At 40.9% G+C, this 24,443-nt stretch overlaps 1 protein-coding gene across 1 annotated transcript in view; it reads left to right on the top strand.

Moving 5' to 3' along the window:
- The first annotated feature begins 5,643 nt into the window (after positions 1-5,643).
- mad1l1 (mitotic arrest deficient 1 like 1) overlaps positions 5,644-24,443 on the top strand; it is a 59,938-nt gene continuing 41,138 nt past the window's right edge. The window contains exons 1-13 of the mRNA XM_023430611.2: positions 5,644-5,778; positions 6,369-6,523; positions 6,613-6,753; positions 7,852-8,031; positions 8,126-8,250; positions 8,365-8,446; positions 10,766-10,896; positions 11,858-11,972; positions 12,612-12,673; positions 16,403-16,489; positions 17,286-17,430; positions 21,633-21,773; positions 24,239-24,295. Coding sequence (XP_023286379.1) covers positions 6,380-6,523; positions 6,613-6,753; positions 7,852-8,031; positions 8,126-8,250; positions 8,365-8,446; positions 10,766-10,896; positions 11,858-11,972; positions 12,612-12,673; positions 16,403-16,489; positions 17,286-17,430; positions 21,633-21,773; positions 24,239-24,295 — 1,410 coding nt within the window. The 5' untranslated portion in view covers positions 5,644-5,778; positions 6,369-6,379. The remainder of the gene's footprint in view (positions 5,779-6,368; positions 6,524-6,612; positions 6,754-7,851; positions 8,032-8,125; positions 8,251-8,364; positions 8,447-10,765; positions 10,897-11,857; positions 11,973-12,611; positions 12,674-16,402; positions 16,490-17,285; positions 17,431-21,632; positions 21,774-24,238; positions 24,296-24,443) is intronic.

Below are 24,443 nucleotides of genomic sequence, written 5' to 3' on the forward strand. Positions count from 1 at the left end.
GCCTCACTTCTATAGAAGCTGTTCCCTCCCACGTTGACTCCATGCTCTTCCCTGTTGTAAGACCCTGAGAGATGTTCGCCTCTATCTGACTTGCATATAATCCGACCAAAGCTATTAGATCTGCAAAGGTCATGGACGAAAGAGTCATTTCCTATGTAGTGTCACACAGATCACAGAACACGGCAGAAGCAATTTTTGAGGCTTCACTGATTACCAAGCATAGTCCTGGCAAGTTCGTGTTTTAAGTGCAGTAGCATTAATATTCAGTACAAAGCTGCACGGTGCAGCAGAGGAAAGTAAATCACATGAAGCAGAGATTTACTGCGGTGTATCTCATGTTCTATCAGTGTATTACATCATGTAGTAAAATGACGAGTGTAATACAAGATGCACTCTGCTAGGGTTGGACTAATATCAGCCTTGACTTCTGGTTACACCAAACAAAACCTTAAACTATACAGATATGTGCTGTTATATTGCAGGATTTGTCAGTCTGAGGACTTTTGGTTGTCTGTGGGTTTGTAACAACATTTTGATTTCCTCATGTTTCATTCAGAAATGTGTGTGTGCTTAGTTACCATAACATAGACCCTTAGAAATTCTTGTTGCTTCTCTTTAGCCTTTGACAGGCTGTAAAAGGTTCGGCCGAATTCTTTCTAAATAACTTTGTGCACTTGATTGCACAACTTTATTATTCTTTTACTAACTTGTATGTACCCTCTATAAGTACTGGTGAAAAAATGTTGTTTCAGTAATAAGACACTGAAACTTGAGGAGGTTATGTTTACGTTCATGTTTGCTTTTCTTTACTCAACAACAACAATGTGCTGGTTCCTTCCCAGTGGTGAATGGTTAAGCTACATACAGTTTAACCACCATGTCCCTTGTTCGGTGCTGGCCTGGTCTCTTTACTCCCTGTTGGTCTTATGAGCTGTCAACAAAATGCAAACAAACAAAAACGTAAAAAGGTAGTGCGACTGCTAATCATTCACAATCTGTGTCTACTCGAAATGTGTTCAAAACTGGCCAAGAGAGATATTTCTGACAGAAAAGTTGGCCCCAAAATCACTCCACATCAGCTGAAGCCCAGTGCTGTTTGTTTGCAGTCAATTCTAGGAACTCTAGAGTTCCTCTCCTGCAACACAGAGCAACAGATAAATCGACCAATTTACACTTAATTAATGTACAGGCTGCATATAATGCAATGAAAATGAATTTGTCAATGAAAGAAGCTGAAGCTGTAAATGTTAGATAGTGGCTAGTCAGTGTGATCTGCAGCTTACATACTATGTAAAGAAAAATGTTTAGCATTGGGGTTTGTTGTATTTATATGGCTACTGCTTGACATGGTCTTTAGATTATGTTTGTCAATACTACCATCCAATGTGTGATTAATGTTATGTTTAGTAAAGATGTGTGTATACGTCTGGAAACCACATGGCTTTTGGTATAATTACTTTCCTGCTGAATAAGCAGGGGAACATGATTATAACTGAACTTGAGAAAAAGCGAGGTGGGTCGCTACACCGTTGCTACCTAACCCTAAAGAATTTATTAGGGTTGCTGATGAGCACATCATCCATTATTGATTCTGTAGATATTGGCATTCATATCAGCTTTTTAAAATCCAATATGAGTGGAACTGCAGTGTCAGCATACAACATTTGCAACACATATCACTCCATATGGAATGAATCCGGTAATGCTGCTTTTCTGGCTGGTGTGTTTTAGCTCTTCTTTTCCACAGTTTGCTCTCAGCCTTTGCCACTTCCGTCTATTTTCTTACCTCCACAGCTCCTCCGCCCCTTCTGCCCCTCTCCACCACCTCTGTCTTTTCCCTCCATCCCACCTTGTTAGCACCACCATCACACCTCACTACTTCTCCTCCCAGTGTGTGTGTGTGTGTGTGTGTGTGTGTGTGTGTGTGTGTGTGTGTGTGTGTGTGTGTGTGTGTGCATGCCTTTATTCTCCTTCCATTCACCTGACTCACCTGCACTAATGCCTTGATGCTTCTTATTGTCCCATGCCAATCAAGCCACCCTGCAGATAAAACACATCTGTAATTGGTCCCATCCCAGCTCACATGAGCAGACCGATAACTACACACATACAGCTACACACACAAACACACAACTCCCATCTTTCATAACATAGCAAGTGATTCCCAATGGATTGCTGTTGGGTGGATTATTGATCGCAAGACAGGTGAGTGAAAGCAACTCATGGAAATAGAATGTAGAATACACACGATCTTACAAGACACACACTTCTCTAAAAATGACTGTGTATTACTCGTTACATTTAGGATGATGCAGAAACAGTTTCGAGATGCCTTCTGTGCCGACAGTGTTTGCTCTCGAGGGTTGCCCTGTGGACTGTTGGGAAACACCAAGGGGGGAAACAATTAATAAAAACATGTGACACACACACGCGTTTCCTCCCTGCCTTGCTTGCTCCACCGATTTTGCTTATTTCATTAATTAGTAAGCATAATTTATTTTTCCTTTCTTCCCTGATAGTGGCTTCTTCATGCATCATCAGGTGGCCTTGCGTCCGTCTGTCTCACTCCCCCTGTGTGTATGTATGTGCGCATGAGTGTGCACGTCGCCCATAAACTAATATTGTTAAAGTATTCCCCGGGGCAGAGGAGCACTGGAAGGCTGAATCAGCTATTGACTCTGTCCTCCTTCATTAGAAGAGTATAAAATCACTACTTTATTGATTCCTCTCTTTAACCTTTGCCTCGTTTGATCTCTAACATTGTTTTCTTCCAGTCTCTCCCCATTTTTTCCCCCAATTTTCTTCTCTATTTTACCTCCCATGTCTCGCTTCCTTTTTTCCCATCCTTCCATGCCTTCCGTTTTATGGACCCATGATGACAACGAATTCTCATTTGTCTGTCCTCACCTTCTGCTCTCTTTTATCTATTTAATATCCTTTTTTCTCCTTATTGTCCCTGTCCCTCCTCTGTGTTTACAATAGTTACTGAGGCAGCATCTTGTGTCTGGTTGACCTTGAAGTGACCTTGCTCTGTCGATTATGAGTGAATGATTTGACTGACTTAATTTCTGTTTCGGGGGCCCCTCGCACAGCCGTCCCCCAGGAGGGGTATGTTCTGCATCACGACGACGTCTGTCACTCAAAAATCAAGAATAAATGTGAATCGACAATTAGGAAACATGAACGTGAGCTTAGTCTGGAAATAAAAAAAGACTATTCAAATGCACTGAAGCGATGAGAAAATGTGTAAAAAAGCGTAATAGTCTGCAGTAATTACGTGTTCCTTGGGTTTAATGACTTTAACACACTGCCTCAGATGACCTTTGATGCCATAAGCCTTTTTATATCTATCTGAATCACAATTATTAGTCCACACCATCTCTGCAGTTAATTGTTAATACGTTAAGGGCGGCGTTGCTGCGCCAACAAGACAAGCTAACAACATATATTGTGGATTTTGATGTCAGCTGCCTAACCCTTTTATTATGTTTTATATAGATTATAATCTATATAAAACTGGAGGATTTATGTTTGTGGTGATGTTTACGTTCTTTGAGTGGAAAAGCCACTGAATGTTTGACGGCTTCCTGTGAACTGCTTTTACATTTTTCACAACAGATGGCATTGAAGGGCACATCTGCAGGCACTTCTGCTGATTTACTTCTGTACACTGTGTGTGTGTGTGTCTACATGTGTATGCGTTTTGTGTGTGTGTGTGTTTACGTCATCTTCCAGAAATCACTGCGTTCAGGCTGCCCTCAGGAGGGCGAGGGCAGGTGGAGACGACAAAGAGAGCCACAGAATACCCACGAGAGGTGGAGGTTTGGGGGGGGGGGGGTTGACTGAGTCACACTATGACAGATAAAGAAAGACAGTGAGGAAAAAAAGTGTTATTAGCCAGTAAGCAAAGGGTGATAGGGAGGTCCAAGAAAAGGAGACAAGAGGGGAGGGGCAGGGGAAGTGATGAGGACAGTGGACTGAAACAGGCAGATTACTCTTGGGGGTGAAAGGATTAGACAGAAAGAGACAGTGACGGAGAGAAAGGGGTCTCTTGTGTCATTCTGGAGAGGACATGTCTTCTTTCTGACCTTTTCAGACGAATTCACACCCCTCCACCCGCTCCCTCTTGGATCTCACCTAACCATTAAAAAAAAAAATCTCCCCTCATGACTCCCTCTAGCTTTTATTTCATGTTTTCTGCCTCTTTTCTCACATAAGTGTTGGTGAGCAAGGGCAACTGCTCTGACCTCTCGTGCTGCCGCTCTCCACTGGGAACCTCTTGTGGTAAATTAGTAATCACAGCTAATTTGACTGTTGCTGTGAAATGGTTCAGAGGACATCAGCTCGTGGCCAAGAAGAGACAGAGACAGACAATTAAAACTCTAGGTAAAAACAAGAAAAACATACCCCAATCTTGCTGGATGTCATGTCTACTCTGTGTTTTCTCTGTTTATATGGGTGGCACTGCGGCTCAGTGTTTGGCACTCTCATCTTACAGGTGAGGCTTTGGTCCTTCCAGAGCCTTGTCTTTTGCTGTGTTTCTATGTTTCCTCAGAATGTTCTTCCTTTCAGGTCAAAAGATAGAAATGCAATTCAGGTATGAGGAATAGTCTGGCCATTGTTATAAGACCATGTCACTTGTCACAGAACTAGAGTTGGTCCTTGGGCGCTAAGCCGAGGCTGTCAAATACAAAGGATGACTTCCCGCATAGGACATAATGAAGTATTTATGCAGACGCAAACTCAATACATAAGAGTCATTGTTTGTTACAAGGTTTAGCAACATTGGCGGCGTGTTGCTAAATCACATTCACTTGTAAATCACTTGGTATAAAAGCATCTGCCGGATTAATAAATGTAAATGTAATGTAAATCAAGTTCAGCCGTTCAGTGCCAGTTAATTAAACATGGATTTCAATTCTTCTGGCTACAGCATTGTGGTCCAAATGGTTTTATTTCATGTCACCTGTGGCAATACTGATGTTAACAATCAACCCTAACCTTGTTTGCGATCTTTAAAACTGCCGTCAGTGCCACACCTGGGGCCATTTTTTTCATGCTCAAGCCAAATGAATGTCATCAGTGCCAGATCGGTCTGCTATGGTGGGTACAACATCCATATCTGCTTCTTCACATTTAATAATAGCATGTGCTTTTTAATAATGAAGAGCCAATGGCAGACTGGCTTTTGGCTAGTAGGCCTGCCCCCACATCTTAAATATTTATGAAAAAAATACAAAAAAGATTTAAGATGGAATTATGCTTTTGGGCTAAATGTCTGAGCAGCCCCTCTTATGTATCCTCCACTTCATCATAGACTGGTGAATATAGCAGTGCTGCTCTCTGTGGGACAAACTATGCAACTACAAATTTTGATGTCAATGACGTTCCACTCAAAGTACATACAAGTACTAGATTGATGGAAAATGTGATGCACATTGATTAATATAGTAGGATGTCTGAGGTTCACTATTGACATTTAAGTGAAATAATTTTATTCATTCACTATCGTAGACACGTGTGTTTAGTTTTGTAAAACACCCCACAGTGCAGCTCCAATACTCAACCAGCAGCAACAGTCTGCTTCTGACACTCTCGCGATATTCCAGGAAGTTTCGCGATAACACACGCATCCCATTCGAGATAAAGTGGAGGGATTTCTGTGTATGTGTGTGTGTGTGTGCAGTGTTGCGACCAAGCCAAGCTAACAAGCTAGCAGAGCAAAGATAACTTATCTGAAACTAACCTGCTCCTCTTCACAAACAAGTCAGCTCTGAGGTGAGGACTGCTACCAAGCGAAACTCCAACAACACAAAGACCAGTTGGTTTTTAAATAGCATTAGCTTGATATCAATATCAACCTTCGAGTCGCTGCAGAAACTAACGCTCACAGTTAAATTGAACTCATCCTTTGCGTGTAACTTAGTTTTACAGCAGCACTGAACAACAGTTAAAACAGATAAACACGGAGACATGAACGAAAAATTTAGTTATTTGACGCAACAAAGCGTCTAAATATTAGCTTTTGTTTTTAGCTGCTAGATTAGCAGTAGCTATCTCGTAGTTAGTGAGAACTTCTGGCCGTTTGGCTTCTGTAACGTAAATCCGGTGAATCTGTCCTGGTTCAACTCATCATATGACATTTGACATAAAGCTTTATGCAATTTGCAACTTCCCCATTGGCTTGAATAAGTCTGTCTCTGTAGCTGTTTTAGTCATTTAACTTACTTAACTCACGCTTATTGTTGTTCCTTCTGACTGAATATTAGCAAGTGATATATCTAAACTGTGCTGTTTGCATCACTGTAGTAAAGCTTTACTGGCTCTTTGTCTTACTGTGAAACTTCATTTGTGCACTGCAACATCAGGGACTCTCAGAATGGATTTAGAAGATGACACTACAGTGTTAACAACCCTGAAGTCCTTCAATTCGTTCATCAGCCGCCCTGAACATCCACAGCGGCCGTCAGATCACTCAGCAGGGAGTGGAAACCTGCAGACACAGTACAAACGCAGTATGGAGGTATATAGAAACTGACAGCATCAGTAGACTGTTTAAAGGAAGTATTGACATGCAACCTTTTGCATTGACTAACTTGTTTTCCCTTATAGCTGTTGGAAGCAGCAGACAGGGTTCACTCAAAGAATCGCTACCTTCAGTTGGACCAGGAGAAGAAGCAGATGGAGCTGAGTCACAAACGAGCTCGATTTGAACTAGAGAAGGTTGCTTCTGACAGCGCACGAGACTTGGAGGTACAGGTCACACGTTTTTGCATGTTCACATAATAGAGAAGAGTACATGGTGATGATTATTTCTGTTGCAAAAATGAGTACACCCTCCTGAAAGTTACAAAATAAGACTTAACCTCCTAGGACCTGGCGTCCACATATGTGGACCTCACATTTTGGATTTTCTAGACCACAATACTAACTTTTTCTCAACAAGGGCCTGGTGACCACACATGACGATATTATACTGCCACTCAGTAATCGAAATTTAAAACTAATGTCCTCATATGTGGACATCATTTTTCTCAGGTCCCAATCAGCCTAAATAGCAAAGAGAAATTAAAAATGCACGCCATGCAAGAGTTCGGGTCTTAGGAGGTTAAAGATATATATTTGGTACTCGTTAAGGGCACCAGACTCACAAGATGATTCTGTTGAACCGTCCCACTCAAACAGGTCTAATTGGTTGACAATTAAAGTGGTATCTAACCCCATGCATTGCTCTCAGACTTAGTGCTGACAAAAATGGCGCCACGTGGGAGAGAATTGTCTGGAGACTTGAGAAACAGAATCATTTCATTGCACAGAAAAGGGCAAGGGTACAAGAGGATTAGCAAATCATTGTTATTTAAAAGCAAAAGTGATACAGAAATTCAAAAAGGACGGAAACCAAAGCACAAAAAAGCCAGTTTAGCCTTTGCCAAGGCAACAAGTGGAGCAACAAGTGGAGCAGCACATCAAGGCTCTCAGGGAGGTCATCCACCAGGTGTGGCACAGGAAAGACAGGACAATATGTTATGAACTTGTGTGCTCGATGCCAAGAAGGGTCAGTGCAGTTCTTAAAATCAAGGCAGGACATACTAACTACTAAAATAATACGAGGGTGTACTCATCTTTGCAATCCTAGATTTAAGCAAAGCTGCCTAATTTACTCATTTCTTAGATATTGATGACATATCTTTCTATGTTGTTGTTATATATATATATATGTATGTATGTATGTTTAATACATTACTTTTTTTTCACCTTCTTATGAATTGGAATATTGATCATTTAGGAAATTCAAAGATTTCTTCATGTTCAGAGGGGATGTACTCATTTATGCGGTGTACTGTGTTATAGCATGAGGTTGACCGGAACCAGGAACTCTTGGGACGAATTAAGAAGCTGGAGGAGAGGGAGACTGAGGCAGCTAAGAAGCTATCAGAACAGGTGGAGGCGAATTGTGCTCTGCGTAAGAATCTGGGGGGCCTGAACAAGAAACTGGAGGAGCGAGATTCTAGACTTAGCACCGCTAACCAGGTACAAACCCACACAGACTCGCTCATACACTTATTTTGCTATTCTGGTCATGTATCATATCTTGTGTTGGCTTACTTCTGTAATCCGTTCCCAGGCCATCAGTTCTTTGAAGGATGAGATCAGAGAGATGAAACAGAAGACTCAAAACAAAGACTCGACAATTTCTACTCAAACCCTGGAAAACCAGGAACTGCAGGAACAGCTCGATTTACAACGCAGGTACAGACACGCACAGAGACTACCACTTACATAGCTCTGTTTCATGCTAATGTCCAGTGAGCTGTACTGCATAAGACAAATGCTGACCACACACTTCTGTCTGATTTGTATCAGGAAGTATCAGGAAGTCTCTCAGCTTTGCCAAAGTCTCCAAGCTGCCCAGTCCTCCTGCTCAGAGCACATCATCAAGATTAAGGTATGTTGTAGCTACACAGTGTTATCTCAGAGTTTGTGCATGAAGGACAAACCTGTCCACCATGCACAAATGGAGATTACAGCATGCCTCTGTCCACAATTCAAGAGACGCACTAGTTAGTCAGTCAAGCAAAAATATGACAATGAAACACAATGAATTTATGGTGTAAACGGTGACATGAGATTAGGGACAGACACCAGTAATATGTAAGATACGTGTCATGCCTGGTTGCTTTCATTGCCCATTACTGATGTGAAGTTGGAGAAGCCAAATTCAGCAGAGGTGTAAACGTAGCAGTGTCTGAGCACCAAGCTAAAAACTCAATTTGTAAAAAAAAAATGGCAGTGAGTGGCTGGATGAGGAGAATTAAATTACAAGCCTGCATCCCCCTGGATGATCACAAACCTGGATAATGTGGAGATATTATATACAGTGACCCAAGTCACTCTGAGCTGCATCATATCCCGAATATTATCAAAACTAGGTTTAAACTGATAACCAAGACAACGTTGTGCGGATAAACACACTCACTGTCACATGTAAAGTTTATCAGCTGAAATTTTGGACATTTCACTATTTCTCATTTGAACTACAGTTTTGGTTGAAATGTTTTTTTCCACCTCAGTTTTTCATGGTTGGTTCAATTGTGTGTTTGTATGTACACCGCGTTCCAAATTATTATGCAAATTGGATTTAAGTGTCATAAACATTTAATTTTTTGTTTTTCAATTAAACTCATGGATGGTATTGTGTCTCAGGGCTCTTTGGATCATTGAAATCAATCTCAGACACCTGTGATAATTAGTTTGCCAGGTGAGCCCAATCAAAGGAAAACTACTTAAGAAGGACGTTCCACATTATTAAGCAGGCCACAGGTTTCAAGCAATATGGGAAAGAAAATGGATCTCTCTGCTGCCGAAAAGCGTCAAATGGTGTAATACCTTGGACAAGGTATGAAAACATTAGATATATCAAGAAAACTTAAGCGTGATCATTGTACTGTAAAGAGATTTGTGGCCGATTCAGAGCACAGACGGGTTCGTGCAGATAAAGGCATAATGAGGAAGGTTTCTGCCAGACAAATTCATCGGATTAGGAGAGCAGCTGCTAAAATGCCATTACAAAGCAGCAAACAGGTATTTGAAGCTCTGGAGTCCCGCGAACCTCCAGGTGTAGGATCCTCCAGGGATTTGCAGTTGTGCATAAACCTGCTATTCGGCCACCACTAAACAATGCTCACAAGCAGAACCGGTTGCATCAGAAATACATGAAGACTAATTTTCAAACAGTCTTGTTTACTGATGAGTGCCGTGCAACCCTGGACGGTCCAGATGGATGGAGTAGTGGATGGTTGGCCACCATGTCCCAACAAGGCTGCGACGTCAGTAAGGCGGAGTCATGTTTTGGGCTGGAATCATTGGGAGAGAGCTGGTGGGCCCCTTTAGGGTCCCTGAAGGTGTGAAAATGACCTCAGCAAAGTATGTAGAGTTTCTGACTGACCACTTTCTTCTGTGGTACAAAAAGAAGAACCTTGCCTTCCGTAGCAAAATCATCTTCATGCATGACAATGCACCATCTCATGTTGCAAAGAATACGTCTGTGTCATTGGCTGCTATGGGCGTAAAAGGAGAGAGACTCATGGTGTGGCCCCCATCTTCCCCTGACCTCAACCCTATTGAGAACCTTTGGAGCATCCTCAAGCAAAAGATCTATGAGGGTGGGAGGCAGTTCACATCAAAACGGCAGCTCTGGGAGGCTGTTCTGACATCCTGCAAAGAAATTCAAGCAGAAACTCTCCAAAAACTCACAAGTTCAATGGATGCAAGAATTGTGAAGGTGATATCAAAGAATGGGTCCTATGTTAACATGTAACTTGGCCTGTTAAGATGTTTTTGTTTCAACAAATTACCATTTTTGGTTCTTTACAACCTATAAAATGTTTTGAAACTCTGTTGTGCATACCCATTTGGAACGGTGCATTTTGACTTTTTTATTTTAGAAAAAAATAGTTATCATTGGGAGGTTTGTTTGATAAAATTTTAATTATACTCTGACGGTTGATGACTTAAATTATACTGACTGTCATTTGCATCGACTATTTAGGAAAATCTGAGAAAAATAACATTTGCATAATAATTTGTAACGCGCTGTATACATGATAAACATTCATGTTCATGAACAGTTGAAATAATTTAATTGTTGAAAGATGTCATGTATGTGTAACAACGGCAAGAACACTAATACGCACTAATGCGCTGAATACACATGTACTGTGGTCATTTCTTTTTTTTTAATGATTTCTCTCTTCACCCTTGGCAGGAGTTGGAGACGCGTCTTGCCTTCCAGGAGCAAGACATCGCCATTGTGAAGACTGTTAAGTCAGAGGTGGCCAGGGTTCCAGATCTGGAGAAAGAGTTGAAGCGTCTCAGAGATGATAATGCCTTTCTCAGGTTAAATCCATTTATAAGTTTTTAATGCTTTCCAGAAGGTTTCACTTTTAAGTAGAATAGACAGACTGGCATTTTTAAAGGTGACATCCTAGTGTGATTCCACTTAGCTGAAAAAGTTTGACTTGAGCTTTTTTGACATTTCAACTTTTGGTCATCACTATCACACTAGGAAACATTAGGTAATGGGTGTCTTTGCTTGTATTGTTTTTTGGATCCTCTAAACCAGAAACAGTTTGTACTGTGTGTATACAATCACTATGAAACGTTGAAGAGCAAGAGTCTGAGAAAAGTAGTCTCAACAGTGAGGACAGACCAAGTGCAGAAATACAGCAACTGCTCTGTTCCCCACTGTTGACTGTATCCTGATATCAGAGACATGTGACATGCAAAATAAGGTTTTTCGTGCATATAGATTTTTTTTGCTGAACATACCTGACCATACCAGACAGTTTTAAGAAAGTTTTTGTATAGGACACAAAGGTGCACTGAAAAGAACCACAGTGGGAAAAGTAATGCCATGTTTGAAGGTAACATCATTGACACCATCCATCATGACTGATAACATCTATTGGCAAACCTCTGCAAATACTAAGAGGTTGTAATTCATCTGAAATAGAGGCACATCTTCTGTGCCCCTTGTCACTTCAGCACATCTGATCTCTTTTTAGACAGAAACTGTGTAATCTGGGGTTTTAGCGTAATCAGATTAATGCAACACATTTTAATGTGTCATCCAATTTCCTGCTTTAACCTTATCATCTACAACAATCTCTTTTTTTGTGTGTGAGTAGATACAGTCACTGTGATACCACTGCATCTGAAATCAAGTTCTAAAATCGTGTCAGAGTGTGAACGTTGCCAGGAATCACAAGTATGCCTTTCCTGCATCAGACACTGAATCTCAAGATTTTGAAGTAAATTTTGTGTTTTTTTTTGTCTTTGCACTGTTCGCTCCGTCCAGGGAGAGCAGAGAGAATTGCAGTCTGCTGAAAGAGGAGGTAGAGGGGCTGAGGAGGAAGCTGGAGAGGATGGAGAAAACCAAAGAAGAATTGGTCAATATGGAACTGGACAAAGAAGTAAGATGTGTGTGGCTGTGAGATTGGATTGTGCATATCACTTGTAGCATATCGGTGTTTGCTTCGTTGTAATATTTCACTACTACAAACATGAAATGGAGAGATTAAAAGTTCATTGTACTTATAGTAGAGCCTGACCGATATATTGGTCCAACATTTTTGGCAATATTGACTGCCTTTACCTACATTGTCCAGAATAGTAGATTGTGTTTTAACTGTGTGTTGACTTTTTTTAAGTTCTTAATTCAAGTTCGTTTTTTTTTTTTTTTTTTTTTTTTTTTTTTTTTTTTTTTTTTTTTTTTTTTGTAGTTTTATGTTTTTAATATTTATTTAATTGAATGAAATCTACTTTTCACAATGTGCTGTCATCCCGCCTCACTACATATCTTTGTCACTACAAAAAAACAAATGTTAGTGAAAACATTTGTTAAGTATAAATTGGGACTATTGTCTGATATATTGTGATTTTTTTATTTTTTATTTTTATGTATTGATATTGGTGACAGCCTTGAAAATCTTACATTAGTCAGGCTTTAACTTGCATATGTATATTTTTTTACTCTGCACTTGACTGTTGTAATAAGATCATCTACTTCCTGTACATTACAACATGTAAACTGATGTTTCTTCAATCCTCAGAGGCTGGCTGAGAAGCTTCAATCCTGGGAGAACTTGGGACAATCTACTGGACTTAACATAAGGTCAGACATTGTGTGAGAGTGTGTCTGAATGTGTGACTGTGAGACAGAGAAAGACAGAGAGGTCAACAAATGTGTTTTTCATAGTGTTTATTATATATTTTTTAAAAGAAATATGAATGAAATATAAAAACGTGCCACTAGGTGGAGCTGTGGTCACTCCAAATGAATGTGTCTCATCACCGTGGATCGATTCCACCAGCGTTGTATAGGTGTGTGTGTTTGTTCTATACCTGCGTATGTGTGCGCTTAGTGTGTCTCAATGCATCCAGTCAAAGCTGGTAATAAGAGAATGATTGCATGTTTCCTTGTGAGCAGTGGAGCAGATCTGACAGGTTATAAGCACTGCCCCCTTGTCCAGTGCATGCATGCATGCACATATGCACACACACACATACACATATACACACACACACACACACACACACACACACACACACACACACACACACAGCATTTTCTCTACGATTAACTCCGGCTGTGATGTAAACAGAATGTTAAATTGAACATATCCGCACAGCACATTTGATTTGTCTTACACTCTGCGTGTTTCTGTAAAATGTGTGTTACACACAGAGCAAAAAGAAAAAGGTGGACACACTGTAAATTACAAAATGAAATATTTCCTCTTGCAAGGCTTTATTTTAGTCTTATGTAATGTGTTGTGGGACCTGACGGTATTTGTTAAAATTACAGTTATTAAAAGACCTGGTAGGATTATAGGGATGCAATGCTAAACGATATACAATAATTTTGTTGGGCTGTCCATCATGTCTCTGAATATTTAACTCTGATGAGGCTGTCTTCCTGCGCAAATCCTTCTCTAAAAGTCAGGTGTTCAGGCTGCCTCAAAACGAGAAAACTGTGTTGCCCGTAAAGCTGCAGAAGGACAGCCGTATGTGTGACGGTCATACTGATCAAAAGTAAAGGTTAATGCTGGTAGTATATAACATTCAGAAAGTCCTTGAAGGTTTTTTTTTTTTTTTTTTTTTTTTACTGTTTATTAAATGTCCAAATTAATTTTCAGGTGGTTCAGGATGTTTATTTTCCCTGGCACAGAACTGTGATGCAGAGGTAAACAGAGAGTAAGAGCGGTTCACCTGTTCACCTTCATTGCACTCTGTGTGAAAATTAGTATTAATGCGGATTTGTGCATTAGTGGGACACTGATTGCCTTAAAGGCTGTTAAGCTGTCATTATCTTTGCAGGTATATAATTGTTAAAGTTTTTATGAGGAAGTTTAACAATGATGAAGTGAAACAGGATATGGATTTATATCACTACAGTGTTCCTTTGCAGTGAAAAGAAAATGGATGACACTTCAGTGACATAATGATAATATAGTCAGTAACGTAACACTGTCTGAATTGATGTTGAAGTTGAAACAAAACTGCCCGTTAGTGTGTTTCTTCTTCTGTTATTAAATATGAAATATCTGGGATACAGTGTTTTTGCACACTAGTGTGCATTTGTGTTATTGATTTTTTTTTTTTTTTTTTTTTTTTAAACTTTGCCGGCCAGTAAGTAATTTCTCATAACTAGAACCTCCTCATACTTTATATATTTTGTTTTAGTCGACATATTGGAGCTTTTTGTGTCACTACATATTTCTGGGTGGTCATGAGTGTTGTGAAAAGAATATGGAGCAGTTAATGAGGAGTAAAACACACTGGTGCTGTTGGTTGAGGAGTTTGTCTCCTGCAGCCTTGGATTTGATTTTTCTTACCCCGCCGTTTGTCAGATGAAAATAACTTTAGCACAGACGTTTACCCCGCCCGTCAACCATCCATGTGGCTGCCTGGTGGAGTAGACGAGCCTCACAGCCGCTGCTTGAATTTGCCAGCAGTTGGCTGGTTGTTGGTGTTTATTTCCTTTCCCTCTGTTTCATAGTCTGATAACATTGTGCTTGCTTAGGTGTTTACCCATGTGGATGACAATTGAAAATTGACAGAAACAGAATGAAAATATTTATATATAGACTGTTGAATATTGAATATTCAATATTGAAGGACAATATGTGGGGAGATTTTCTGGGAATGGGTTTCCTTTTCACTAAAGCTCTCGCCAGCTAAAGGCAGGAATTAGAGAGTTTGCTACGTGTGTGTTTCTGGTTTTTCAGAATAGTTTTGAACACAGTGTGTTTGAAAAACAGTGTGAGGTGTTTGTGTGTGTGTCTGTGTGTGATTTCACGCTGACACAGTAATGGTTTCTGGCTTTTCTTTTTGTATCTCTTAAATTGCTCTCAAGTTCCCCAAGTTAAGAAGTTTTTTTTTTTTTATTTGTTGAAAATGTTTCTGCTCAGATTTTTTTTTTTTTCAGGTCATTGCTTAAATTACAGCTCAAAATGTTTTAGTAATTGTGCCTTTTCCCCAAAAGAAAAACTGATCGTACGGTTGTTGCAATAGATCTATTGATATTTTATGGAGCATTAACATTGTATGTAACATGAGATTCACTCATAGATGACTTGGGACTTAAACTTTCAAATGGAAAACAATAGTTCCTTTTTTGTCTGAAAACACAAACAGCAGTAAGAGTGGGGATGTGTTTAGGTTTCTGAGTCGCTTCCTTTGATCCATATGTTTTCCAAAGTTGAACTCACAACACTTTGACAAGGCTCTGGGTCACCTCACTCTACTCACTGAAGAGTGTGCTCAAAACTAGAGTCACAGTGGCCTCACACTACCTTGACAGTGCATTTACTCTTGAAAGGGTTGCACCTTAAGAGCTGTTCATGACATTTCACCCAATAATATACACCGACCCTGTTATTTGCAACGTCAACAGGGAATGGCCGGCGGAAAAAAAACGAAACCCTCGAAAAGCAGCAGAACAGAGACGGAGCAGCCTCTCATATTAGCTCGTGAGCAGGCTAATCCCTCTGTGCTCAGGGCAATGTGGAATTACCTACTTTGAGTACCATAGTTATTCCATCATATGATTCATGAACTCATATTTTAGTCATGAGATTATTTCCATACCTGAGGCACCACCTAGCTAAAAGGAAGTGGTGATAAATCCACGCCAGCCAACTTTCACATGGCATACTCTGGTTTTCCAACCTTGACGTTAACCTTGACAGCTCAGCGCTTTCCCCTGCATACACCTAATTTGTCATACGACTATGTAGACTGACAAAATACCAGGTCAGCTCTCAGGTAACCTCCGAGTGTCTCTAGTGAAAGCTGAAGTTTGATCATACGCTTTATTTTCAGCGGATGTCGAACTAACTCCGTCATGTTGAGTTGTGCTACAGAGCAAGCTGCATCACTTCTCAGGTGTGTCATTTTAGCTGCTAGGTGGCAGCAGAATTCTTTCGGATCAGTAGTTAGACACAGGATTTAGAGTTTAGAGGTCATGTGGTGCATTTCTGCCCGAGTATGTGACCATCTGCGTTGTGGCCTTCCCATTGTGTGTTTGTGCGTTTTGTAATCTGTCAATCTCTCCCATGGAGTGAGTTTGTTTTGTAGAACCATGACCAGTATTTAGCCCACTATCCTCCTCTCATCTCTCCCTCTGCTGCTCATGTCGTTTTATTTCCCAGCTCCCCACTGGCCAAGTAACAAAAGAATATGTAAACGCCGCCGTTTTCATCTATTCTCTATCCTTTCATGCTTTCTCGGTCATATTGATTTTTTTATTTTATTTTTATTTTTTCATTGTGTGTATGCGAGTGTGTATATGTGTGGACACGTGTGTATGCTAACTGCTCTGTGCTATGTCTGTCTGTAGGAAACCAGAGGATCTGTCCAGGGAGGTGATTCAGATCCAGCAGAGAGAAATTGCTCTGAAAGAGCAGAACTACACACTCAACAGCCGGTAACACACACACACGCACAAAATCCCTCTCTCTCTCTCTCTCTCCCTCTCTCTCTCTCTCTCTCTCTCTCTCTGCCTTCAAACCTTTTTCTCTCATTCTGTCTGCCTGCATGCCTCTTTCCCCCCATGTATCTATTAGAGCGTATCTCTGAGAAGTCCTTAATTGTCACAAAGTTAATTAAACTGGTCCTGATTTTGATAGCACTCCTGACAGTAACCACTGGTGTGTGAGCGAGCGAGCGCGTGCGTGTGTGTGCGTGTGTGGGAGATTGTGAGTGAGAGAGAGGGAATTCACTAATTAAACTTGTCCTGTTTAGGCAGAGGTGATGTCTATAAGGAGAGCTGCGCGCATGCTCTGGTATATTCATGCCGCAGCTCAGTCCTGCTAAGAAAGCTTTCATTAGCTAACAAGCGTCTCTCTTCTGCTGAGCGTATTGGGCTCATTATGAAGTATTAGAAACAGCAGAACGGCAGAGGGGATGGGAGGGGGAGGGGAAGGTGAAGGGAGCTTGTGGCGTAATAATGGTCCTCGGGTATAATTATTGTCCTATTGATCAGACCTGGCAAAAAATGCTGCTGCAAATAATTTCTGGACAGTTGTGTGGGAACTATTTGGTGTGAGTCAGGTACGTCGTCTGTCAGGGAGGATGACTGTAAGTGAACTATGAATTGCTTTTGTCTGATTGTCTGAACATTCAGCAGTAATCAGCCCATTTCTGTCATTCTCTGCCCCCTCTCTCCCCTGCCATTAACCTACACACACACCCTTCTTGCTTTCCATCTATCCATCTGTCAGTGTGAGGAGTGTGGAGCGCTTGCAGGCCGACCTCCGTGCAGAGGTGTCCCAGCAGCGCAGCAAGACTCTGGAGGAGCAGAAGAAGAGGGAGATGCAGGATGCTCTGGTCCGTCGACTACAGAAGAGAGTGTTGCTATTAACAAAGGTGCCTGACCACAAAAACACACATCAGCAGCTGTTCACACCTTCACGACACATCCTTCCCAGAATTTTACTGCAAATACTCAGGGAGCACAGTAGACACCTGAATCTAAAGGCCTAATTCCTAATCTCCCCTTTGCACTCCTCTCTCCCTCTGTTTGGTCGATGAATGTCATGTGACTGCTCTATCTGCCTGTCTTGCTTCCCCCTGCTCTGCAGTTCCTGACTAGACCTCCCTGTGATATTGATTTCTCAGTTTGTATAATTCCCTAGGTCAACATACTCAGTCTTTTAGTACACAAATCACACACACACACACACACACACACTGAAGCACACACACATTTACTTAGCCCCCACTATAACTAAGCAGAGCTAAAGGCATGATGGAAATATGACTTGACCCCAGACTGTTTTGGCAGAGAACGCACTCAACCATTTGCACTTTACCAATCATTCAGAGGGTGTGAATAATTGTTTTAATTTTATCATCCAGTCACAATGTAGTGAGACGATATCCATTGTTGTTCAATGCTCTGCTTTTTAAAAAATTTACCCTTTTTTTAATTATTCTTAAAAAAAAAAGGGTTGTAACCAGCCAAATATTCCTGAAGTTAAATTAAAAGAGCTATTTGTAGGTTGTGCTATTGCTACATAGCCAAGGTTAGCATTAACAGCTGTTTACTCACCAGTCTAAAAGAAATGTTGCGAGTTCAGCATCGCAAAATTGGTGGAAAGCAACACCAATGTAAACCCTTGTCTCTGTCAAGTCCTTTCTTCTGAAGTTAGCACGCTAACCAGCTAGCTCCGGGCCCGCATCAACTCGTCTCGTCACTTTGCGATAGCGACTCACTGTAGCCTTCAACGTGTCCTGAAGATGTAGTCCTGCTCAGAGGGCATTATAGCCACCTGTATTATAAAGACAACGATGGCTGAAGGTTTTGTCAAAGCGACAATCACCACCACGTTCAGCAGCAGAGAAAACTTACAACAAGGCACCTTAAAGCTAAAAGAGTATATTAATACCTCTCACCCAACCATTTCTACAAGTGCCCAAGTTTATGTTGTCTTTTCTTCAACATTTTTCTTTTGTTCATTTTGTATATTTACAAGAAAACTACAGCATACTAATGTAAGAGATATGGGAGAGGCTGCAACCAAGCAATGTTTTTACTATTTAGTCTGATAATATGATACATTCATTTTGTATTGATCAGCTACAATTGCGTGAACAATAAGATAAACAGATCTCCACATTCCCCTTCCACCTGAGGGAATAACTATAGCCACACACCGGCTCACAAATCAATGATGATGAAATTTATACTGTTCAGAAATTACCCTAAAATAAAAAACAACAACAATGTATAAACTCATACAAAAAGTAATCTTCTCAATCACCACTTATGAACCACACTTATGAAGTGTGTAGGAGTGTGTTAATCAGCAGCGACTCTGCCCTCTGCCTGTATTTTTTTATTTTCTTATTTTGCTGTGTTCGGGACATTGCGTTCTAGGCACGGTGAAACGATCAGAAAGTAATGTTTTACTTCTCTGCTTTACTGCTTTGTTCTCATTAATGCCACTCCCTCTCTTCGTTCACTCTCCCTCTCCCACTCGTTGAGTCCGAGAGGAGGAGGCCAACTTTGAATGGTGTGTTCACAGACAGCAACCAACAAATCCTGCAAATATTATTATACCTATACAAATATATCTTCAACTGCCTTGCTCAGCTGCACCTTGACAGCAGTTCTTAAAGAAGTGGAGAGGAGAATAAATTTCATTACACACACACACACACACACACACACACACACACACACACACACACACACACACGAACCCCGAGTTCTTCCAGCCTTGTCTTTGAAATGAATCCGTCCGTCTCTGCCACAAGGCTGCGTCTCCATTATTCTGCTTTTGCCCTGTTTTATTTCTTATACACTTTTGTGGGACAGACTCGCTGATCCATTAGAGGCACAGTCACATCTTCATGCACTAGATAAAACAGTTGACATAAAAGCAATTTGAAAAAAAAAAAAAAAAAAATAGATGATGAAAACAGTAATGATAGTTTTATCACTTTGTCCTCCTGCTCCCTGTTTGTTTGTGTGTTTTTTAAAATGAGAGTTTTTATCAGAGACGAGCCGACAGATTTTTGATTTAGATTGAGTGAATTTCATTGCACAGTAATAGACAGTAAATAGCCAAAGGGCTTGCTGTTTAGGATAGGTACCAAACGTGCACACACACACACACACACACACACACACACACACTGACCTCTAAACGTGTTTGTTCATTTTCAGTTTTTTCTCCCGTTCCCTTCCTGTTGTGTTGTCTTCTTCTTGTCTCCTTTCAAAGGTTCTCACAGCGTATACGTATTAGGCTGTTGTGTAATGTTGCATGACAAGTGAAGCCGCTTCAATGCCAAAACAAATAAAGTTGAATTAAGTATGATTTTGGATATAGTGTTTTTAAAGAACCCGACTCAGCCATCTTTAAATGGATTATGTTGGTTTCGATCTGGCTAATCACAGGCTGAATCTGATTAGGGAAATCATGGCTTGTTTTCTGATACTAACCTATGAGCTAATCTGACAGGGCAGTAGCAGCCCATTATTCATAGGATTGTATATCCGGGAATTACAAGGTGCTTTTGGGCTGTTGTTAAAAGATCATCTGCAATGGTATTTATTGCTAGTGCTTATGACTTGACTTGAACCTGATTGTCATATGCTTCCCCAGATTAGCCCTGTTAATAATAAACTATTGAGCTTTTAATGAACTTCAAAAGTCAAGGATGCTCCGAAGTAGCCGGTTTGTTTGTGAGGTGTTTATTAAAAGCCTGATTGCCACGAAATGCTGCCTGCTTAGCTTCATAATACAGAGTGGACCAGTGCAGTGAAGGGAGGGGAGGAGACGCATCATTTTATCTGTCTTGAATGACAGTGAATTTCCATTAATAAATGGGCTGTTTGCCAGTTTTTTTTTTTTTTTAAACAGATGAGATTTTTCTTATTCATCATGTTACCTGGCAACCGGTACATATTTACTATGTAACACATGAATTAAGCTTTGTAATTAATAATTACTGGTTAAAATGTTCTAATGTCATATAAATATTTTAGAGTAAAAACCTTTACATTTCCTGTTTCCTGTTTGTCACTTTGTTATTTCACTCACACATGGACAGTAAACGCAGATTAGTCTTTCAAAGTTGAGTTGAAGTTGCTGAAATGGACCAATGGTGAAAAAAATGTGACACGATTTAGAGGCATTTACATAATTATGATGTCTGTGGTGTGTGTCTACTACCATTTACTTTTGTCTTGCTCCGTCACCCTCAATCATACACACACATCTGAATCCCTTTAGATGTTTGTTTTGTTTGTTTGTTTGGAACCATTCCAGCTCATGCATGTTTTTGAGTGTGAGAACGAACACTCAAACGTCAAACAGAAAGACACAGACTGACAGACATTCGTGAGCTATTTGGAGACAGCGTGTCAGCCTGAGTGACACTTGTGAAGATGTTGGCTTTAAGAGGTTCTGATCCTCTCTTCTCTAAGAGAAACAACCACTTGGTGTGTTGATTTACTGGACCCAGAACAGTGTTGAGGACATGTCTTGCATTGCAGTGTTACAGAGGAGGAAAATGTGAAGTTTTAAATGATCTCATCACACCTCGGAGAAGAGAGATGAAGCAGCAGAATATTATATGCTTTGTTTGCAAAGACATTTCTCTGTTGTGACTCTGATTTGATGTTTTGATTGATTCTTTATTCTTTGTCTACAAAGACATTTGCCTCTGACTTGATTATTACATGAGGAGAAATGCAAATGAGCATGACCACAACCTTAAGCTTCTCTTGTCACAGCTTGGATGTGAAACGCACAGCTGCCTGATACTTTGTTCCTCATTTACAAAGGCATTTGCCTGTCATATTAACACACCAAACAGCCATACATAAGTAACACAGAGAAATCAGAAAAACATCAAAGAGCTTTAAAACTCCCAATTTATTTATATACATAAACACAAATTATACATCTGATGGCAAAAATTCTGTAATGTCATGACTTTGTTCTGTCTTTGTGGCATAAAAATGTGTGTGTGTGTGTGTGTGTATGTGTATATATATATATATATATACAGCAGAATTTTTGTAGGGTGATGTTAATGCAGATGTGTGTGTGTTACAGGAGCGTGATGGAATGCGGGCTATACTAGAGTCCTATGACAGCGAGCTGGCGCCTACCGAGTACTCTCCTCAACTCAGCAAACGACTCAGGGAGGCAGAGGACATACTGCAGAAGACGCAGAACCACAATGCGGAGATGGAGGTTTGTGTGCACACATACACCAGGACCAAACCTGTATTTATAGTCCCCTCCTTTGTCTTCCGTATAGCTGCGTTTATTATTGTTAAAACCAACTGGGATTCAATTATATTTTTAATTGAATATAGGCCTGCACGGTACGAGGGAAATTTGCAATGTGGATGACACTGTTCAATTTTGTAATGACGATATTACTTGCAATAAATGAGCAAATATTGAGGTGTGCTTACACAGTTTTGCTGAGTGAAGCTGAATGCAGAAAACAGAAAAAGGTCACTATCGGTCATCTCCTCCATCCCCCTCCTTCTGCTGCAGGTAATGTTGCTGTGAGGGGGGGCTGCTATCTCAGACTGTAGCTATGAGTTTACAGACGTTTGTGTCAAATGAACCTGCAGTCTACACACTTCCATTTAGCTTGTTTATAACAGTTCACTATTAGCTTTACGTTAGCGCACTGTGCTCGTGCAAAACCAACCGCGGTGGATGGACATGTTGAAAATGTAGCTTTTCTTCGTGTTTAAATCTTGTTGAACAGGTGGTGTGATGAAGAGCTACGACTGTAGTTGTTGTCAGCTCCGGTAAAAAGTTCACTCCTCACTGGTCTACACTGTGCTCTCTGCTGTGTGAGAGGCTGCAGCCCCACACCAAAATGCGGTAGAGTTTTTTTTCCCGGTTCATTTGGCTCAGGCGCTGCGCCTTAAAAACCCTTCATGCATGGCGTTTCAGTCAGTGTTTTGCGATGTGTTTATTGCACATGTTCATATCGCGATGACGATGAAAATAGGCTTAATCGGTCAGCACTAGTATTAACATGCGTCTTCAGTGATCCGATCACAAGTGGACAGCTCTAAGTACGTCAGTTCACACCTGACTTTAAAATGCGTCTCCACATGCGTCTTGATTGACCACTTGTGATCCGATCTCACTTCCCCGCTTTACATGCAAATAACCCCTCCGTGCCCCACTCGCTCTCTCTCTCACTCGCTCGTTCTCACACACTCCATAGACTGTAAATAAAGATGGATGTAGCCTTTGTGACGTCACCCATAGGTTTCTGAGGAGCGGTTTTGAAGCTCAGAGCGGGCTGCTCCACCATCGCCATCTTGGCAGAACCTGACTCCCACTGAACTCCCGGCGAATACAAAAATGGGCAAAGAGGAGGGGCGCGTGTTGAACCGAGACTTGCCAGCTTGTGGCAGGCATACGCTCACCTGTCTGTCACTCAAAGTGGCAAGCCCTCAATTATGCAGAACTTAAAGACTTAATAAAATTTTAACGAGTTATATTAACCCCCCCCCCCCCCCTGTACAGTTATCATGGAGGAGAAATGTAGCCGTTTTTGTGCCAGGCTGTAAACATGTTTATTTCTGCTGTAAAGTTGGACCTTATAAAATGGGAGTCTATGGGGATTGACTTGCTTTTGGTGCACTTTAACAATGGACCTGTTGGGTGGGTGCCTCGGTGGCTCACCTGGTAGAGCGCGTACCATTTGGACTCAGTCCTTACTGTAGCAGCCTGACCCACGGCCCTTTGTTGCATGTCATCCTCTCTCTCTCTCACCCCAAACTTTCCTGTCTCTGTCTCACTGCTACTCTAATAAAGGCATAAAAAAGCCCCAAAAAAACAAAACAAAACAATCTGTGGATTGGCTAAAAACATACCTGTTTATTTGCATATGTAGCGGGGAAGTGAGATCCGATCACAAGTGGTCAATCGAGACGCATGTGGAGACGCATTTTAAAGCCAGGTGTGAACTGACGAACCGAGAGCTGTCCACTTGTGATCGGATCACCCGAGACAGATGTTAATATCAGGTCTGAACAGGGCCAATGAAACTGTGTCAGAGGACGTCAGTAGAGTAGTTGGTCCTTCAATGTGGCCCAGGACGCATTTTGCGTTCACAAAGACTGTCAGGCGCTGCGCCTTGAAAACCCTGTGACTGCATGGCGTGTGTAAATAAAATGATTTTTTCTAATTCATCGCATCTCAGTCAGTCTTTTGTGATGTGTTTATTGCACATGTTCATATTGCGATGATGATGAAAATAAGATTAATTGGTCAGCACTAATTGAAAATAAAGTACTCATGATTTACACTCCTAGGTTGCTCGCCAGTGTAGTGTTCATGTTGTTAACTGGTACTTTGCACATAGCTAATAGCGTTGCAAATGTGTGCTGCTTAGCTGGTCCCTGTCCACACAATCAGTTTGCTTAATTAGTGGGCAAGTTAAAACTGATAAAGTGATAAAACTGCTCTTGTAGTTCACAAGGGCATTGTGAGCAACACTGGAATGAAAAGAAGGCGGGAAGGTCAGTGTTTCAAAATTGAATGAACTACACACCTTGGTTGATATATGGTCGCGCCTGCTTCTGCTCTGTGCACCTGCTGTTTCTGTCAATGCTGTAAATTGGAAGGAAAAAGACAAATCGTATTTTGTGTCTCTAATGACTTCTTGTCTGTCAACTCAGTCCCAGCTGACCAAAGCACAAGAAGAGACAGGGACGCTCAAACTGCAGCTACAAACGGTCAGTATACATTTACATACAAACTCCTATGCATGTCTATGTCTGTGATATGCAGACAAATAGAAATCGTTTTCTAACCCTAGTTAACTTCCATTCATACTCCACCAGTAACTAAACAAAAAAAAAAAAACAAGAAACAACAATAAAA

Source organism: Seriola lalandi, unplaced genomic scaffold, assembly GCF_002814215.2.
Source record: "Seriola lalandi dorsalis isolate HSWRI2012SDOR001 ecotype SW California unplaced genomic scaffold, Sedor1 jcf7180002054907, whole genome shotgun sequence".
Lineage (NCBI taxonomy): Eukaryota > Metazoa > Chordata > Actinopteri > Carangiformes > Carangidae > Seriola > Seriola lalandi.